This window comes from Podarcis liolepis (genome assembly GCF_965112155.1).
Source record: "Podarcis liolepis genome assembly, chromosome: 8".
In the NCBI taxonomy this organism is placed as follows: Eukaryota; Metazoa; Chordata; class Lepidosauria; order Squamata; family Lacertidae; genus Podarcis; species Podarcis liolepis.
In genome coordinates, this window is record NC_139560.1 from 29,864,525 (window position 1) to 29,880,821 (window position 16,297).

A 16,297-nucleotide genomic window follows, 5' to 3' on the forward strand; every position below is an offset into this window, starting at 1 on the left:
TCCCATCATCCCTGAGCTCTGGACTTGCTAGTTAGGGGTGATGGGAGTTGTAGTTCAACAACATCTGCGGACACACAGGTTGAGAAGGGCTGCTCCAGAACACCATAGTGTCTTTCTACCATTCTCATCTATTTCTAGTTGTTATTATTTTTAAAAAAACACGTTGGACTAGAATGCACTCTGCACATGCTCAGGGGCATTTGCCAAAGATAATTGTGTATCTAGCAAGGCCCTAAAGGTCGCCATTACTTGAGAAGAAGCCTCCCTTTTTCATAAGTGCGAGTCGGGCAAGCAGCCAACCATCTGAGTCCCCAAGGGGTCTGCCGCCTGAGGCAGGAGGCTGCCCGGTGCTTGCTTGCCTGCCTGCCCCTTGGGAAGGGAGAGCCACCCGCCCCTGCGCCTCTCCAGAGGCATCCCAGTGTTGCCAGGACGACGGTGGGATGCCGGCGATCGCCTTCCTTCCGCTTTTAGCCGCGCCTCTTGGGGGAAAAAATAAAAATACCGGTGGCTGCCTAAGAAAGAAAGAAAGAGGCGAGGAAGGAAGCGCGTAACGGAGAGAGGTGCAAAGGTCATCATTTTCCTCCCACGGAGGTTTCCGCGCGCCGGCTTTGTAGATTTCCGTTTGAGGAGTTTGATCTGAGCAGTGCTTCGATTTGCTGACGGTAAGCCCGGGGCCTGGTGGGGCTCCTCTTTAATGCATTTCCATGAGTTTCCTTTTACTGCCCAGTTATTTCTGCTGCCTTCCGCCCCCACTTCGTGATGAGAATCAAGCACTCATGGAGTCGCCACCCCACCCACCCACAACTAAATATATAGCGGGGCTGGGCTGTGGCTAAGATTAAGCCCCAGGATGAGTAACAACTGAAAAATCGGGTTGTTTGTTTGTTTGTTTGTTTGTTTGTTTAGGGGCAGCTAAATACAACTAGTCTCCTTCCTTGTCAGGCATTCCTGTTAAAGCATGCAAAACTCAGAGGAATCCATGTTTTGTGAAATTTAGACATCCAACAATATGCAGCCTTTTTATATAGCGCTGAAATAACAAAAAAATGAAAAGTGTAGCCCTCCAAATGCTATTGGATTAACTTCCCCATCATCCCTGGCTATTGGCCACATTGACTGGAGCTGATGGGAGACGTGTGATGTGGGAGTACTGAGGTTTTATTTTTATTGCTATAATAATTTAATGCAGGGTTGATGTGAAATGTGTTGCTTATTATGTTAGAACTGTGTTGCTTATTACATTAGAAATTATGCATTGGGTACCCTTGATGGTCACGGCTGTCTTCCACACAATGCTCAGTATTGCTATGGGAATGCTTAGTTGAATGGAGAAAGTCACATTTCCCTAGAAGCAAAACTCCTGTTTTAAGTGCTAGGAAAGTGCAACAGCTACACAACACGTTTGCTGGATCTTTCACAACAGCTAAACGTTAACAGCAACCTTGTAGCATATTATGAACTGTTTGTCTGGAAGATTGAAAAGTTTGGAAAACATGGCAGAGATGCTATTGTTGGTCATCATGAGTAACAACTTTTCATACATTTGGTCTCTGTTGGTTGATCAACTTTTATATGTGCAGAAACATGCTAAGGGAGCCTACAGTGTGAAATTGCTAATAAACTATAAGTGATCTTCCCCCCGCAAGGTTTCCCATGTTGCACTTACTTATACACATCACTCTCTGTCAGCTTTTATAATCTCTGCAATTGTGTGAACACAATACTTCTACTGCAAGTCACTGCCAGTTCTAGTTATCTGTGGCAAGGGCATGTCTCTTGCTACATTTATGCAGGAGCACAAATTTGCTCAGCATCTGCCTGACATTATGCAGGTTGGCAACATACAGGAAATTGTGTAGTTGCTGTGTAGCCCATATTACAAAATAAAGCATTGCTCTGGTCTGAAAAGAAGTTTATTTCCCAGTATTGTGCAGTGTTGCAGCTTTGATATCAGCGTTTTGAAACAAAGTAATAGTATTGTTTATGTTGAAATAGTTTGAACCTGCAGATTTAGCATTTTAACACATCAAAAATGTTGTGCTGTTTGCTCTTTTGATTAGTATAATTTGGTGGTGTGTGTTCTGTTTCCTAGAGAAAGATGGCTGATCCTTGGCAAGAATGCATGGATTATGCAGTTATTTTAGCAAGAAAAGCTGGAGAGGTATGTTTCAGGAAATTTTTAATGTTTGATGTTTTATCATGTTTTTAATATTCTGTTGGGAGCCACCCAGAGTGGGGAAAGCCAGCCAGATGGGTGGGGTATAAATAAATTAATAATAATAATAATAATAATAATAATAATAATAATAATAATTAATAATTAGCTTTGAATTTTTGTAAGCACATAATTATTCTGAAAATGTATATATCTTGCTTTTACTTCTGTTTAGTACTTCAGCAGTATAAAGTGATGGGGTATTTGCAGAACAAATAAGGAGACCAACTCCATTTTAAAATATGAAAACAAAGGGAAGGTTTAGAAAAGCATGATCAGCTTTGTAAGGAAGTCCAAAAATATAGCAGTCAACAACATGCTCTAATTCCCTTTTGCTAGACATTTTTGGATAGGAGGCAATGATCACAAATGGCTGTCTTCAAGCCTGAGCATGATAGCTGCTTTCAGATGAGCTATTTACTGTGAAATTGCCATTCCCCATCGACTCACCTTGAGAAGTCATCCATATGACACTGCCATGCATTTGTAATCTTCCCATTGCCCTTGGTGGTTTCTGGCTTTTTTCTTTTTTTTTTGTACCATAAAGAATCTGATATGTTCTGAAAAGGCTGGAATAGTAGCACTTAGGTGGGGATCGTTCATAACACCATTAAGTAGTCTTTGGAGAGCGCTTTGGATGTGTTAAGTGACATTGATGGGGCAGAGAGAGCATGGCACCTCTCCTCATTTCTGGTGCATAAGTCCCTGAGCTTCTGCCCGTTCCACAAGGGAGGAAATGTTTTTGTGCAGCTGACTGAGTACATTAACCTTTGTTTTCAAAAAGTGTCATGCAAATAATTTTCTTTGCAGGTAGTCCGGGAAGCACTAACAAAGGACATAGCTATCATGATTAAAAGCTCTCCAGCAGATCTAGTGACTGTCACTGATCAAAAAGTAGAAAATATGCTTATTTCTTCTATAAAGGAAAAATACCCATCTCACAGGTACAGAATATTTTAGAACTTGATTTTTTATTATCACTGGGGAGAGGAAGGATGTGTCTGAAGTACAGGTATGAAACCTTTGGTCCTAGTGGCTCAAAATAAGCACAGGGAACCTAACAAACTAATAACTTAGTTTTTTCTACATTTTAAATTGTGCTTGTCTTGCATAGCCTCCATGCATCACACTTCAATTCTAGTTAGGTAAGGATGGGAAAAGGGAGAATAATGGAACCTCCAAGACCTGTAGGCAGTAACTAAGGAAGCTTCTTTCAGTTATGGCAAAATGGCAGGATGATGCAAGGGTGTGGTAGAAGCCAAGAGAAATGAATGACAGGCTATGCAAATATGAAGAGGTGGATCAGAGAGTCAGCATGGTGTTATGGTTGCTGCTTAGGTAGGGGTAGCCCATTTGCCCGGGATGCAGGCAAGCCACGATCATTTGCGGGTGAGCATACAAGTGATTTCAGTTACTGCAGGTCAGCAAGAGTCTTAATTGTAAGATGGTACGCCATGCTGTTAGGCCTATGTGTTTTATTCAAAGTGTTGTGCACGTAGAACGGGTGAGAGGATGCCTGCTGTCTATAGAGACAGAGTTTGCAGATCCTAAAAAAGTGGGAAGGTCAGATAATATCTAGCTAGGTATGGTTGTGACAGCTTCATAGATCTGGAACATGGATTATAGGTCAGACACGTTTTATCAGTGTGGTACAAAATGAGAAGTGGGCTGCTCCTGTTGGGAGAGATGAAATCACTGTCATGTGGGGAATAGCCAGGCGATGGCAAGTCTGGCAGAGAACAGCAATATGCACATGGGCATCTTGTTTCTCAAGACAGAAGAGCAAGCCTGATCCAAGAGATCAGGACTTCCCAACTGACCTGCTGTGACAAATCTAGCCCTCTTCTTTGGCCAGTGCTTAGGGGAGATACACAGGATAAATCTATTAACTGACACATCCCAGTTCTAGGACTCATTTTAGGTTCAAAATCTCACATAGGTTCAAAGGAAGGATGCAAAATACCAGTGGTGGCAGAAGGGCCTCTCTCTACTTTAAGCAAGTTCTGCTGGGTTATATGGGGAGATCCAATATAGTGGAGATTTCCAGTGCAACCTCATTGCTTACCAAGCATTTATAACAGATATGTAGCAGAAAGCACTGTATCATACAACACATAACTACTTTGTGGAATTCACTCCCACAAGATATTGTAATGATCTCTGGCTTATGCGACATGAAAAGGAGATCACAAAAAGACATGAAAGATGGAGTTTTGTAGACACACCAGGACAGAGGCAGTAGTGGGGAAGGTTGTTGTATTCCTGTCCTCTTTGTGAGCTGTCCAGAGTCATCAACAGACCACTGTGGGCTGCCAGGGCTACATCCTGCCTAGTCTAGTAAGCTGAAATAAATACGACAAGCCTCCTTATATTTCCTGTGCATAAAATGAATCTGTACCATGGAGAATGGGATGTTCCATAAATGATTTGTTGGATGAATGATCATTTTTGAAGTTGTGACATTTTAAGAACTATATGTGACAGGTGTAAATCCTGTATATATTTGTTTGTTTTTTTAAAAAATATCCCTTTAGTTTTATTGGAGAAGAATCTGTTGCTGCTGGTGCAAAAAGTACCTTGACAGATAATCCCACTTGGATTATTGACCCTATTGATGGAACTACTAACTTTGTTCACAGGTATGTTTTTTGCATCTTTCTCTTAGAGTCACGGTGGGTGTGTTTAGGTGTCACATTAAATCACAGACCGATCACACCCACTTCACTCTTCCCCACTAGCACTGGGAAGAAACAAACTATGATCTCATTCTCAGCATTACATCAACCAGGGAGTACAGTTTGGTTTGCTCCAAACAAACCACCATATCTAAGCCATGTTTCTCCTTGACTTCTTGATCATAGTTGGGTTTTTTTTAAGTCAACTAAATTGCAGTCTTTGATTTGGACATCACATTAAGCCATGCTTTGTTTCTCCCCTGTGAAAATAGTGAAGCGAGCATGATTGACTTGTGCGAGATACCTCTCTGCTTTCTCCCCTGTGGAATCAGAGTAAGATCTTTGTGCTGTGCTGTGAGATGGTCATGTTAGACTTTGCTTTCCAGTTTGTATTTTATTAGGAGTAGCTAGTTAAAACTTTGCCTTAGTTCTCTAATTTACAGTTGAACACATGCTGCCTGTCAATCATTAACATTATGCCTCTGAGCTTACAAGTGCAATATGCTTATCTCTTTGGTTTTCAAGGTTTCCCTTTGTGGCTGTTTCAATTGGCTTTGTTGTAAAGAAACAGGTAACTTATCATTTCTTTTTAACATACAGTAAAAAAGTAAAATACTACCATTGCAGCCTACACACAAAATGTAAACTTTTTTTGAAGGTGTAACCCCCCCCCCATGATATTGCATTTGTTTGGTTGCAGATGGAATTTGGAATTGTATACAGCTGTGTAGAAGACAAAATGTACACCGGCAGGAAAGGAAAAGGAGCATTTTGCAATGGGCAAAAGCTCCAAGTATCAAAGCAACAAGGTAGGGCTTTTGCATTAATATAGCAGTATGACTATACAAAATTGGGATAGTGATGGGTCAGATTCAACTGACCTGGTGCCCCAGCAGAATGACTTCCACTAGCACAACAGGGCTTCTCCACCTCTCACTGTGCCTCCCCCAGATCCTACTGTAAAGGGTAAAGTGAATCCTCGGGATAGTGCTCACAGGAAGGAGAGGGGAGATAGTTATTTCCAGCAAGCAGAAATGCTTATGCTGGCAGAATGGTCATCTTAGCACAATGTTGAATTTCACCCTGTGGATTGAGAATTGCAAAGACCCAATTGTTGACTTAAATTTATTTTAGATGTACAGTGGTACCTCGGTTTATGAACTTAATCCATTCCGGAAGTCCGTTCTTAAACCAAAACCGTTCTTAAACCGAGGCGCGCTTTCCCTAATGAGGCCTCCCACCGCCGGTGCCCTTCCACCATTCAGATTCCGTTCTTAGAATGAGGTAAAGTTCTCAAACCAAGACACTATTTCTGGTTTTGCGGAGTTTGTAAACCAAATCGTTCTTAAACCAGACTGCTCTTAAACCGAGGTACCACTGTATTAGAATAGAATTCATGATTTCACCCAGAGAACGCTATCCTGGAGACTAGATCATTCATGTGAACAAAATGTGATGAGTGTTTTTCCATACTAGCTTCACTGTTCATTTTACGTATTATTTGTAGGATAATAAACATAAAATTTTCAGCTCAGAAGACCATAGAGAACCTTCGGGTGCATAGTGAAATCTGCTCCTTCAAGTAAGGTTGAGGCAGCAGGGTTGGCCCATGTATCAGTCTTGTGCTTATTTTTTGATCTTATTAGAGACCATATGTTCACCAAAGGGCACTGTATAAATTCAGGTAAGTGCAGGAAGCAGAGGCCAAATCCTGACACCCCTAGTGTGTTATATGCAAATTTCTATTTATTTGCAGATTTATAAACCGCTTCACAACCAAAAGCTATTGAAGTGGTGTACAGTAAAGTAAGATAAAAGTACAAAAGATCAGGAACTCTGTGAGCAAAAGGCAATAAAACCATTTGTATGGATATTGTATAATGAGTTATATTCTGTGGTTTAATGAGTTATATTCTGTGGGGGGAACATTGTGTGAGTACTTTTCTTAAACACTCACTGTTTTTCCTTTGAGGTACAACAACCAAATCTGAATTAAAGTAATGGTCAGACTTGTCTACCTTTCCTCTCCCCCCCCCCAACCTCTCTACAGATATTACAAAAGCACTCTTAGTGTCAGAGTTGGGATCCAACCGTGATCCAGAGGTTATAAAAACTGTTCTTTCTAACATGCAAAGACTACTGAACATTCCTATTCATGGGTATGTCTTCTTCTTCTTCTTCTTCTTCTTCTTCTTGTTGTTGTTGTTGTTGTTGTTGTTTATTTATTAAATTACTCTACTGTCCTGCATCCAAAGGTCACAGGGCAGTTTATGCATGCCATTACCAAAAAACAATAACCCTCCCACAAACAGTTTTAAAGACCGTAAAGGTAAAGGGACCCCTGACCATTAGGTCCAGTCGTGGCCAACTCTGGGGCTGCGGCGCTCATCTCACTTTATTGGCTGAGGGAGTACAGCTTCCGGGTCATGTGGCCAGCATGACTAAGCCGCTTCTGGCGAACCAGAGCAGCACATGGAAATGCCATTTACCTTCCCACCGGAGCAATATCTGTTTATCTACTTGCACTTTGACGTGCTTTCAAACTGCTAGGTTGGCAGGAGCAGGGACCGAGCAACGGGAGCTCACCCCGTCGCGGGGATTCGAACCGCTGACATTCTGATCGGCAAGCCCTAGATTGTTTAACTAGCCAAAGGCCTAGAAGAAGAGGAAAGTTTTTGCTTAGTGCCTAAAGAAATGTAATAAAGGTGTCAGGCAAGCCTTCCTGAGGAGAGCAGTCCACAAGTGGGGAGCCACCACACAAAGGTCCATTCCCATGTTACCGCCGTCCAGGCATCTCACAGACAAGGCACACAAAGAAGGTCCTCAGATGATGCAGTGGTTCATATGGAAAGAGGTGGTCCTTGGGGTATTGTGGTCCTCAGGTGTTTAAGGCTTTATTGGTAAAAACCAGCCCTTTGAATTGAACCAGAAGCCAATCGGCATCCAGTACAGTCAGGCCAGGATTGGTCTTATATGCTCAAACCATCTTGCCCTGGTAAGCAGCCTGGCTGCTGAATTCTGCATCAGCTGAAGTTTCCGAACTGTGTTCAGAGGTAACCCCACGTATAACATGCTGCAGTAATCCAACCTAAAGGTCTATGCTCTGGCATAGATGACAGAAGTTAGGCTATCCCTGTCCTGATAGGGGCGCAGCTGTGCCACAAGCTGAAGCTGATGGAAGGCACTCTGGAGATCTACATGGCATCAAAGAGGCTTGTTTAGAATGAGGCACAACTTAGTTTTTTTAACAAATAGTCTTTAAAACTGTAGTGTTGGCTATCCTTTCTTTTAAAATGTTTGCTTGTGTGTGAATAACAGCATATTTCAGTTGATGCAGGAAGGCGAGGGCAAGGCAGAGAACTTCAATGTTTGTAGCAGTTAAGTGAGCTTAATCTGGTGTTTTGTCGTGACCATGTCCTGGCCAAAAGTTCCACAAGGGGGCACTATTAAGAAACCAAAAAGTCAGCTATTCTAAAGTGTTTAAGAGGTCACACATAGTGGGGGGGTTATATATAATTTAGGACATAATGAAGGAATGGTATGATGCAGCAGTGTGCTCCTGTTCAAAATAATATGCAGCTATTGAGTTAGATCCAGACTGAGGCTGCCTTCCTAAACTCACATACTTGGGAATAAGCACTATTCATCCCAATAGGATTTACTTTTGAGAAGACACGATTTCACAAGACCTAAGTTGAGTCACGACTAACTTATCTCACTGATTTCACTGAAAGAGACCAAGGTCAAATGATTTGGTTTGCATCTGCTTCTTTTGCATTTCAAATGACTGGTGATTGCTGTGAATATTTTAATGTGAAACTGCAGGGTTTGAATTTGTTGCGATAATATACTTTTTCTGTTTTAGGATTAGAGCAGTTGGGACTGCAGCCGTAAACATGTGCCTGGTGGCGACAGGAGGAGCAGATGCCTACTACGAGATGGGCATTCACTGCTGGGATATGGCAGGGGCTGGGATTATCATTATGGAAGCGGGCGGGGTGCTGCTCGATGTCTCAGGTAAAACATGTTGGGAATGTAACAAGACCAGTTAATTTCTGCTTTCTTAACTGAGCAATGTGCATTTGTGATGTGCAATTCTGATTGTGTTCTATGTCTTTAACGGTTGTCAGTTTAGTAAACAGTAGGTGGAGCTTTAGTATTTGAGTGTATTCCATCCAGTGGATTGTCAGGGTCTCAAGTTTTTGCAGGATTTAACCCACTACTTTTGTCCTGGAAAACACACCAGATTAGTATGACTAGCAGACAGGGGTTGCCTGTACTGTAAACCACTATGCAATCTTCAGATAAAGGGTGGTATATTATTATTATTATTAGGTTACTTTGGAGTGGTCCTTAATAAATTTTCACATGACTTATCCAGAGGATTTCGATAATTATAGCTAAAACTCTGCTTCATAATATTAGTTCATAAATAACACTATAAATCAATTGTGTTTGTTGTTGTTTTTTTCATCCCCAGGGGCACCATTTGATTTGATGTCAAGAAGAATAATTGCTGCAAATAGCCAAGTACTAGCAGAGCGGATAGCAAAAGAAATTCAGATCATTCCCTACCAAAGGGATGACGAAACAAATTAAATGTTATAATTGCACCATCTCTGTTATGGACAATTCCTATCAGCTGGTCTGTATACTTAAAAAGAGCTTTTAATGTGAAATGCACCCTTTGTGCTAGGGCACGTGATATAGATCTGTTGCTGAATTCTGACATTTCAAAGCTTGATGCTTCAGTCCTTCCCAAAGTTCCTAGAAATGTGTTCAGTCTTGTGCAAACAGCACACAAGTATTTTTTTTAAATAATGTTTCATTACCTTGTTTATGTCTCTTACAGGAAAACATATGGGGTGTGGTGGTGGAATTTCTGCTTCAAACATCTTGGGCCCAGAGACTCATTCTGTAATCTGAGGACCAAACTAGATGTTACCTTTGCAAATAAGTGGCCTCAAACTCATGTTTGTCAATACAAGCATGGAGTGGGCGGGTGCAGGCGTTTGCAAGGACAGGTCAGCCAGCAGGTGGAGCAGATGCATAACTCCTGAACAGCCCACAGTTTCTCCTGCACAATTTCCCTGGACTCTCATTACAGCCAAACACATTTTCTGACACAAAGCTAGATGCGATCAGAACTTGCTGGGGAGAATCAGCAAGCACATATCTGCCTGCCAAGTCTTCCCTGCAAAGTTAGCATTACGATGGAAAAACTGCCCTGTTGTTTCCCTTGCAGTGTCCAGTTTGGCCACAAAACTTCTGCATTTGCCAACTTTTGTTTTCTGTATTTTCCACCTCATATTGTATTTCATATCAACCTTGTTGATACTGGCCTGGTCAGTATCATCTTTGATATGCAGAGCACAGGATGTCAGAGTTGAAGTCAGGATCCAGTTAAGGATTTTGAAAACATTGTGTGTGAAATGGTGGCATAAAAGCATATGCTTAAATCTCACCAACTGAAGTCTATGGTACTTAAAAATGTTTAGCTTTGGCTTTATTATTCTGCAGCTTTTCACAGAATTGTGGTTTTTCCTTTCTCTTTCACAATAATTGTTAAAAGGTGGTTTAAAAGGGGAAATTATTACATAGATTCCAAATGCAAAAATTAAATAAGTCAGGCATGCCCTCTTTCGAATACCTAATTATTAAACTAGTGTAAAAATATTTGGCCAAAAATCATGGAACCGTTATTGTCAATATGAGAGTAAACATTTGGCTGAGTTTTACACTGAACATTCTTCACAGGAAATTTTTTATAGCCTTATTTTGATAAGTTTATTTCCAGTTCCAGATATTTATTTCTTGGTTTATTTTGGAAGTCAGTGTTTGATCAGCTGAAGTGGAGTAAGTAAGTAAACAATACCTTTTTCAGGGGCAGCAGAAAGTCTTGTGGTGCATTAAAGAGTGACTTATGAATCAATTAGGGCATAAGCTTGTGTAGGTTGTTTGCAGAAAGCAAGCTATGGCTCAGAAAAGCTTCTCCTCTAATATATTTGTTGGTCTTCTTTAAGATGACATAAGACTTTTTGTTATGTTTTCTGATTAACCCTCATTCAGGGATTTATCTGTTAAGCTGCGTGTATTAGTCTTACGTACTATAAAATAGCTGACGTTTGCCATCTGTTAGAAAGAAAAGTTTAACTGTAAAGAAGCATTGGGAGGTGTAAGGAAGGTAGCCTTGTGGTGTCTAGAAATATTGACTTGACTCATACATTGAAGCTTGGACCTGCACAGCTGGAACTTTGACAGCCAAAATGCTTTCAGTATAAAATATAGGTCTCCTGATAGAACCATAGCTCTGTTACTAGCAGTTTTCTGTGATGATTCACTTGGTGATGCTATTTCAGATGTACAGGCAACCTGTTTGCAACCGTGGAGAAGTGCCACCAATGTAATATTTGTAGGCACGTGGTTAATGGTCCTCTGGTCTTCCGTAATTAGAGCTTTCATTATGCTAGATCTTCTAGTTCAGCCATAACCAACAGGGCTTATGGCCTAGTCACGTGAACATCCGCCATTGACCTGAAACATTAGGTTGCTAATCTGGCACCCATGGGTGCACATATGGCCAGAGAAGAGCTTCCTAGAACCCACAGGGTCCTGTCTCAATTCCTCCCCCTGCTGAAATTAAGCTGGAAATACAGTGGTGCCTCGCAAGACGAAAAGAATCCGTTCCGCGAGTCTCTTCGTCTTGCGGTTTTTTCGTCTTGCGAAGCAAGCCCATTAGCGGCTTAGCGCTATTAGCGGCTTAGCGGGCTTAGCGGATCAGCTGATAAGCGGTTTAGCGGCTTAGTGGATCAGCTGATAAGCGGCTTAGCGGATCAGCTGATAAGCGGCTTAGCGGCTTAGGATCAGCTGATTAGCGGCTTGGGAAAAAGGGGGGGAGGGGGGAAAAACCCGCAGGAACTCGCAAGACATTTTCGTCTTGCGAAGCAAGCCCATAGGAAATTCGTTTTGCGAAGCACCTCCAAAACGGAAAACGCTTTCATCTAGCGGGTTTTCTGTCTTGCGAGGCATTCGTCTTGCGGGGCACCACTGTAAGCCTAAACCTAATGGGATAATGAAAGCCTAACTTTTGCAAGGAGGTGTGCTCTTCCTAGAGATTGATGGGGAAGGAAGGTTAGCCCTAGCTTCTCTCTCCAGGAAAATTGCCACCACTATTAGATTTTGGGGGTTGGGAGCAAAAACAATTCCATCAAGTATAATTCCTGGTGAGGAGGGAGGGTGTTAGTGAGTGTGCATATTCATGCAGGGTTGTGGTACCCACACAACACAGTTTCTTTATTTTGTACTTTTGCCCATAGGCCCAAAAAAGGTTGGCAATCCCTTCACCTAGTGTATAGGCTTTATCACCAGTGTTTAGATTTTAGCAGTGCATGGACTATAGCACCAGTGCAAGGGGACAACTCAAGTGTAAGCTCTAGAGACATTTCCTGTACTTCAACCGTCTTCAGAATTTTACTTTTTTCAAGGCTCCAGAATGATTCTTTAGCATAGCAGGCCAGATAAATTCTGAGCTTTTGTATAAAGTCATAGGGCGGGGGGCAGGGAATGCTAATATTAAAGCTTTACTTTGTAAAGTTGAGAATTGCTTTGAAAAGTGTTGTAGTAATATATTTAAAATAAAGTCCAGCTTTATTTTTGGCTTTAAAATGACCCTGACTATTATTGCCCTTTATTTTCAGAAATTTGCATGCTCCAGTGCCGCCTTCACTGAGCAGTAATTAAAACATGTATTTCAGTGGTAGCTGTTTTCTTAAAAGCTAGTCTAAAATTGTATATCCAGCACCTGTGATTGAATGTCCTGTTGCAACATAATTGATGGGAGTAGCCTTGGCATTGTCCCATACGCATTGTTGCCTTTAACAAAAAACCAAGGAAGAGATGTACTTGAGAAGAGGCATTTGGAAACAATAAGAGGAAAAGGTGTGTAAAATAGTAAGGGTGTGCCTGTGCTTCTGTGCAAGGGAAGGGCTGGCTACGCTTGAGTTCATCGTTTTGAGAAAGAACTAATACGCATTCCTTTGCATGAGTTGCATCACTATTAAATCAGGCATGGCTGAATGAAGTGTCCTGTATAGTTGTTAGCTAGCCAGTAGAGGGACTCATTTCCCCAAGTTAAAATGCTGTACATTGCTTCCTCTTACTAATATACTCTCACTTATGCTAATGCACCAATATGGTATGTTCACATTTCTAAAACAAACAGGCAAACACATTGTCTCTTTGGCTGTACATCAGTTTGTTGCTGTTGACATCCCTCAAGTAATAAAAGCCAGATAGCTTTACTTAGAGGGATTGGTTCCAGAGAATAAGATCCCCTATTTGGGTGGTTTAGGATCCTGCTGTTGCCTGGCTAAATTCAGTATTTTCCAAGTCTCACACAGAGTAAAGGTCTGATATCAGGAATTGCCCTATGATGATGGCCTTTGGATTTTTTTTCCTCAGGGGGGAGCTGAGCTATCTTTGCTCTGTATTTCACATACTTTTCCAAGTGTGCTGTCTTGTAGACGTTCACATAGAAAAGTGTACAGTCTTGTATCTCAAACCAGACATCCCTCCACAGATTTCACAATGTCATATAACGTAATCTTCACTTACATTAAAAAGCAACGTGTTAATGTCTGCAAAATGAAGGGAAGCTTTAGTTAAAATATTATATAAACTTTACTTAGATTGTTATCAGCAGAATAAAACTGGGTGATGTTTATGCCTAAGAGAGATAATGGGCTGAAAAATACTAACTGATAAGCATGGTATTTTTTCCAGCTGTGCTCAGCACTAGCTGGTACCATCTCCCTCCCCCATTCTTGAAAAATTGTTTGGGGTAAAGGACTTAGAGAAGAGATTAGAGTTGCAACGGCCTTATAGGCAACTCTACATGAAATGTGATGCTCTTATCTGTGCAATTAACCATTTCTTTTTCAACAAGAAACATCAGCTCACAATAACACAATGACGACCAATACATCCATCTCATTTTAAACATGCAAGTCAATATAGGTTATTGAAATATCCTGATACATACCCAAAGGAAATTAGCATTTATAAGAAATGCGTTCAAATGTAGCAAGGGCAGTAAAGTCCCTGGATCTTTGCATAATAGATGGTGGGTGTTCTGTGTCATTTCAGGCTTGAAGTACAAGCCTCTTGGCAGCCATAAGGGCTTGCAAAATCCATCTCTGTCCTACCATTAGTCCTCACAGGAATATAATTTAAAAGTAGATGAACATCTGCAAATGAAAAGCATTTGTGCAATACAAAATGAATGCCGACAATGACTACAGACCAAAAAATATATATCACTGGACATGCTCACATCATATGCCTCAATGTCACATTGAAATTAACAATTTCCATTTGGCAAGAGTAATTAACCTATATCTACATATAGGATTAGATCCAAACAGTGTTTGGGGTTTTTTTTAACCCTCTTACTTATTTTGTTTATAGAACATAACACAACACAAAGCAAATAAGAAAGACAACCTCACAAAATAGCAAATGTATGCCTCTGCAATTTTTTTAAAATCAGAAAATGTTCCACCAAATATATCTGTGGGTTATGGATGGATTTAATTGTGTGCGCCTTTCTTTTCATATATTCAATAGAGCTTTAACTATTTTGTTGAATAGTCCATTAATACTGGGTTCCAGTTTTGTTACAACCAAGAATCTTCTATTTTTTTATTTATAACAATATTTATATACTTATATTTTATATACATTAAAAAATGTAAGTGGTTTACAAAAAGTATATATAAAACCATACAGTTACCGGTAAATAGTTTAAAACAGAAATCAGATAATTACTGGGGAAAGAGCAGTTGAAATAAAAAATTGTCCAGTAGCACCTTCTGGATACCAACTAAGTTTGTTCTGGGTATAAGCTTTCATGTGCATGCACACTTCTTCAGATACTTCAGGTACAGCGTAGAACTGGTTGGACTAATACTATGAGACAACTTCCTGTGTTCTTTAGCAGGCACCAGAAAGTTGACTCCAGCTTTCTTCAACCAGTGTCACGAACTGGCAGGACCATGGGGAGGGGAAAGAGGATCCAGGTGAGGGGTGTAGCCGTGACTGATACATACCAAGGCAAGCTGGGTATGGAGAAGGAGAGATTGGGGACATAGAAAGTATGGCTTTTTGGCAAATGAAATCTTGAATAATTTTTTCAGCTCCTCATATACCTCATTCCAAAATTTCCCTACAATTTTACATCCCCACCATGTGTGATAAAAGGTTCCCACCTCCCTCTTACATCTCTAGCATAAGTTTGACTACTTTTTGTAAATCTTAGCCAATTTTTCCGGAGTGAGGTACCAGCGGTAAAACATTTTCATTGTGTTCTCTTTTATCGTATGACAGGTTGTGAAATTGATATCCACCTTCCACAACCTTTCCCAATTTCCCAATTGGATTGTATGACCAAAATCCTTTGCCCACTTTATCATTACTTTGGTTGTTTCGTCCTTCAATTCCCACTCTAACAGCAAATTGTACATTTTAGAGATGGTCTTCTTTTTAGGTTGTATTAATTCACTTTGTAATTTTGACACTTTTTGTTCAAAGCCCTTCTTTTTATCCTGATTAAATCTCTGAACCACTTGGTGGTATTGTAACCAGCTATTGTCATTTTTCTTTTTTCGGTTTTGGAAATAAAAAGAAGAAATAAAGTACTCATGGGGGTCACGGCAAGGGGGTTGGTGTTGGTGTAAAGGACCAAAGCAGGGCCTATTGCCAGAGCCTAAGCCCCCCCCCTCCATGAACATGGCGGGCTCTGAGCTATAGGGAGCAGTGGAAGGTGTGCTCTAGGAGGCGGAGGCCAGCAAGGGCCCACAGCCCAGCTCATGAGCTGATCAGATGGAGCTCACCAGCTCTGGGAGAAGGTTGTGATTCCTCAGCTGGAGTGGGCTTGGAAGAGGTGAGGGTCACATGCCTCATCTAGCCTAGAAGCTGCAATCAGCATGCAAGGGATAAATGGGAAGCAGAGGTGAGGTTCTGTGTCTGGTGGACTTCCATGAGGAGGGGCCTTGGCTTGGATATTCCAGAAGCAATTCAGGACTGTACTTTTTGGGACTGCATACACCAGTGGGGACTTGCCACCAGGTACGCCGGGGGCTGAGGACAACCAGGTGCCTGCCAGATGTTTTGAACTTCAACCTCTATCAGCCCCAGCTAGCACAGCCAATGGTGAAGAATGATGAGCAACATCTGATGGGGGTGAGGTTGGGGAAGGCTGGTCTACACACCGGCAAGCATACAGATTATCAGTTTCCCACCAACTCAGACTGCGGCGGAATAATGCTTTACTTAAATAAGAGATTCTTTAAAAATTTGATCCAGCTACGGTGGGAAATGGAGCTACAAGGTCAAGAGAAGCTGGAAGGCT

General features: G+C 41.3%; 1 protein-coding gene across 1 annotated transcript; it reads left to right on the forward strand.

The window, feature by feature from the left end:
- Nucleotides 1-257: 257 nt before the first annotated feature.
- Nucleotides 258-12,555, forward strand: IMPA1 (inositol monophosphatase 1). The gene is made up of 10 exons (XM_083517411.1): nucleotides 258-662; nucleotides 2,093-2,161; nucleotides 3,026-3,159; nucleotides 4,750-4,854; nucleotides 5,416-5,461; nucleotides 5,591-5,699; nucleotides 6,941-7,049; nucleotides 8,756-8,907; nucleotides 9,371-11,545; nucleotides 11,945-12,555. The coding sequence occupies exons 2-9, from the start codon at nucleotides 2,099-2,101 to the stop codon at nucleotides 9,487-9,489; spliced, it is 837 nt and encodes a 278-aa protein (XP_083373537.1). The 5' UTR covers nucleotides 258-662; nucleotides 2,093-2,098; the 3' UTR covers nucleotides 9,490-11,545; nucleotides 11,945-12,555.
- Nucleotides 12,556-16,297: the final 3,742 nt, after the last annotated feature.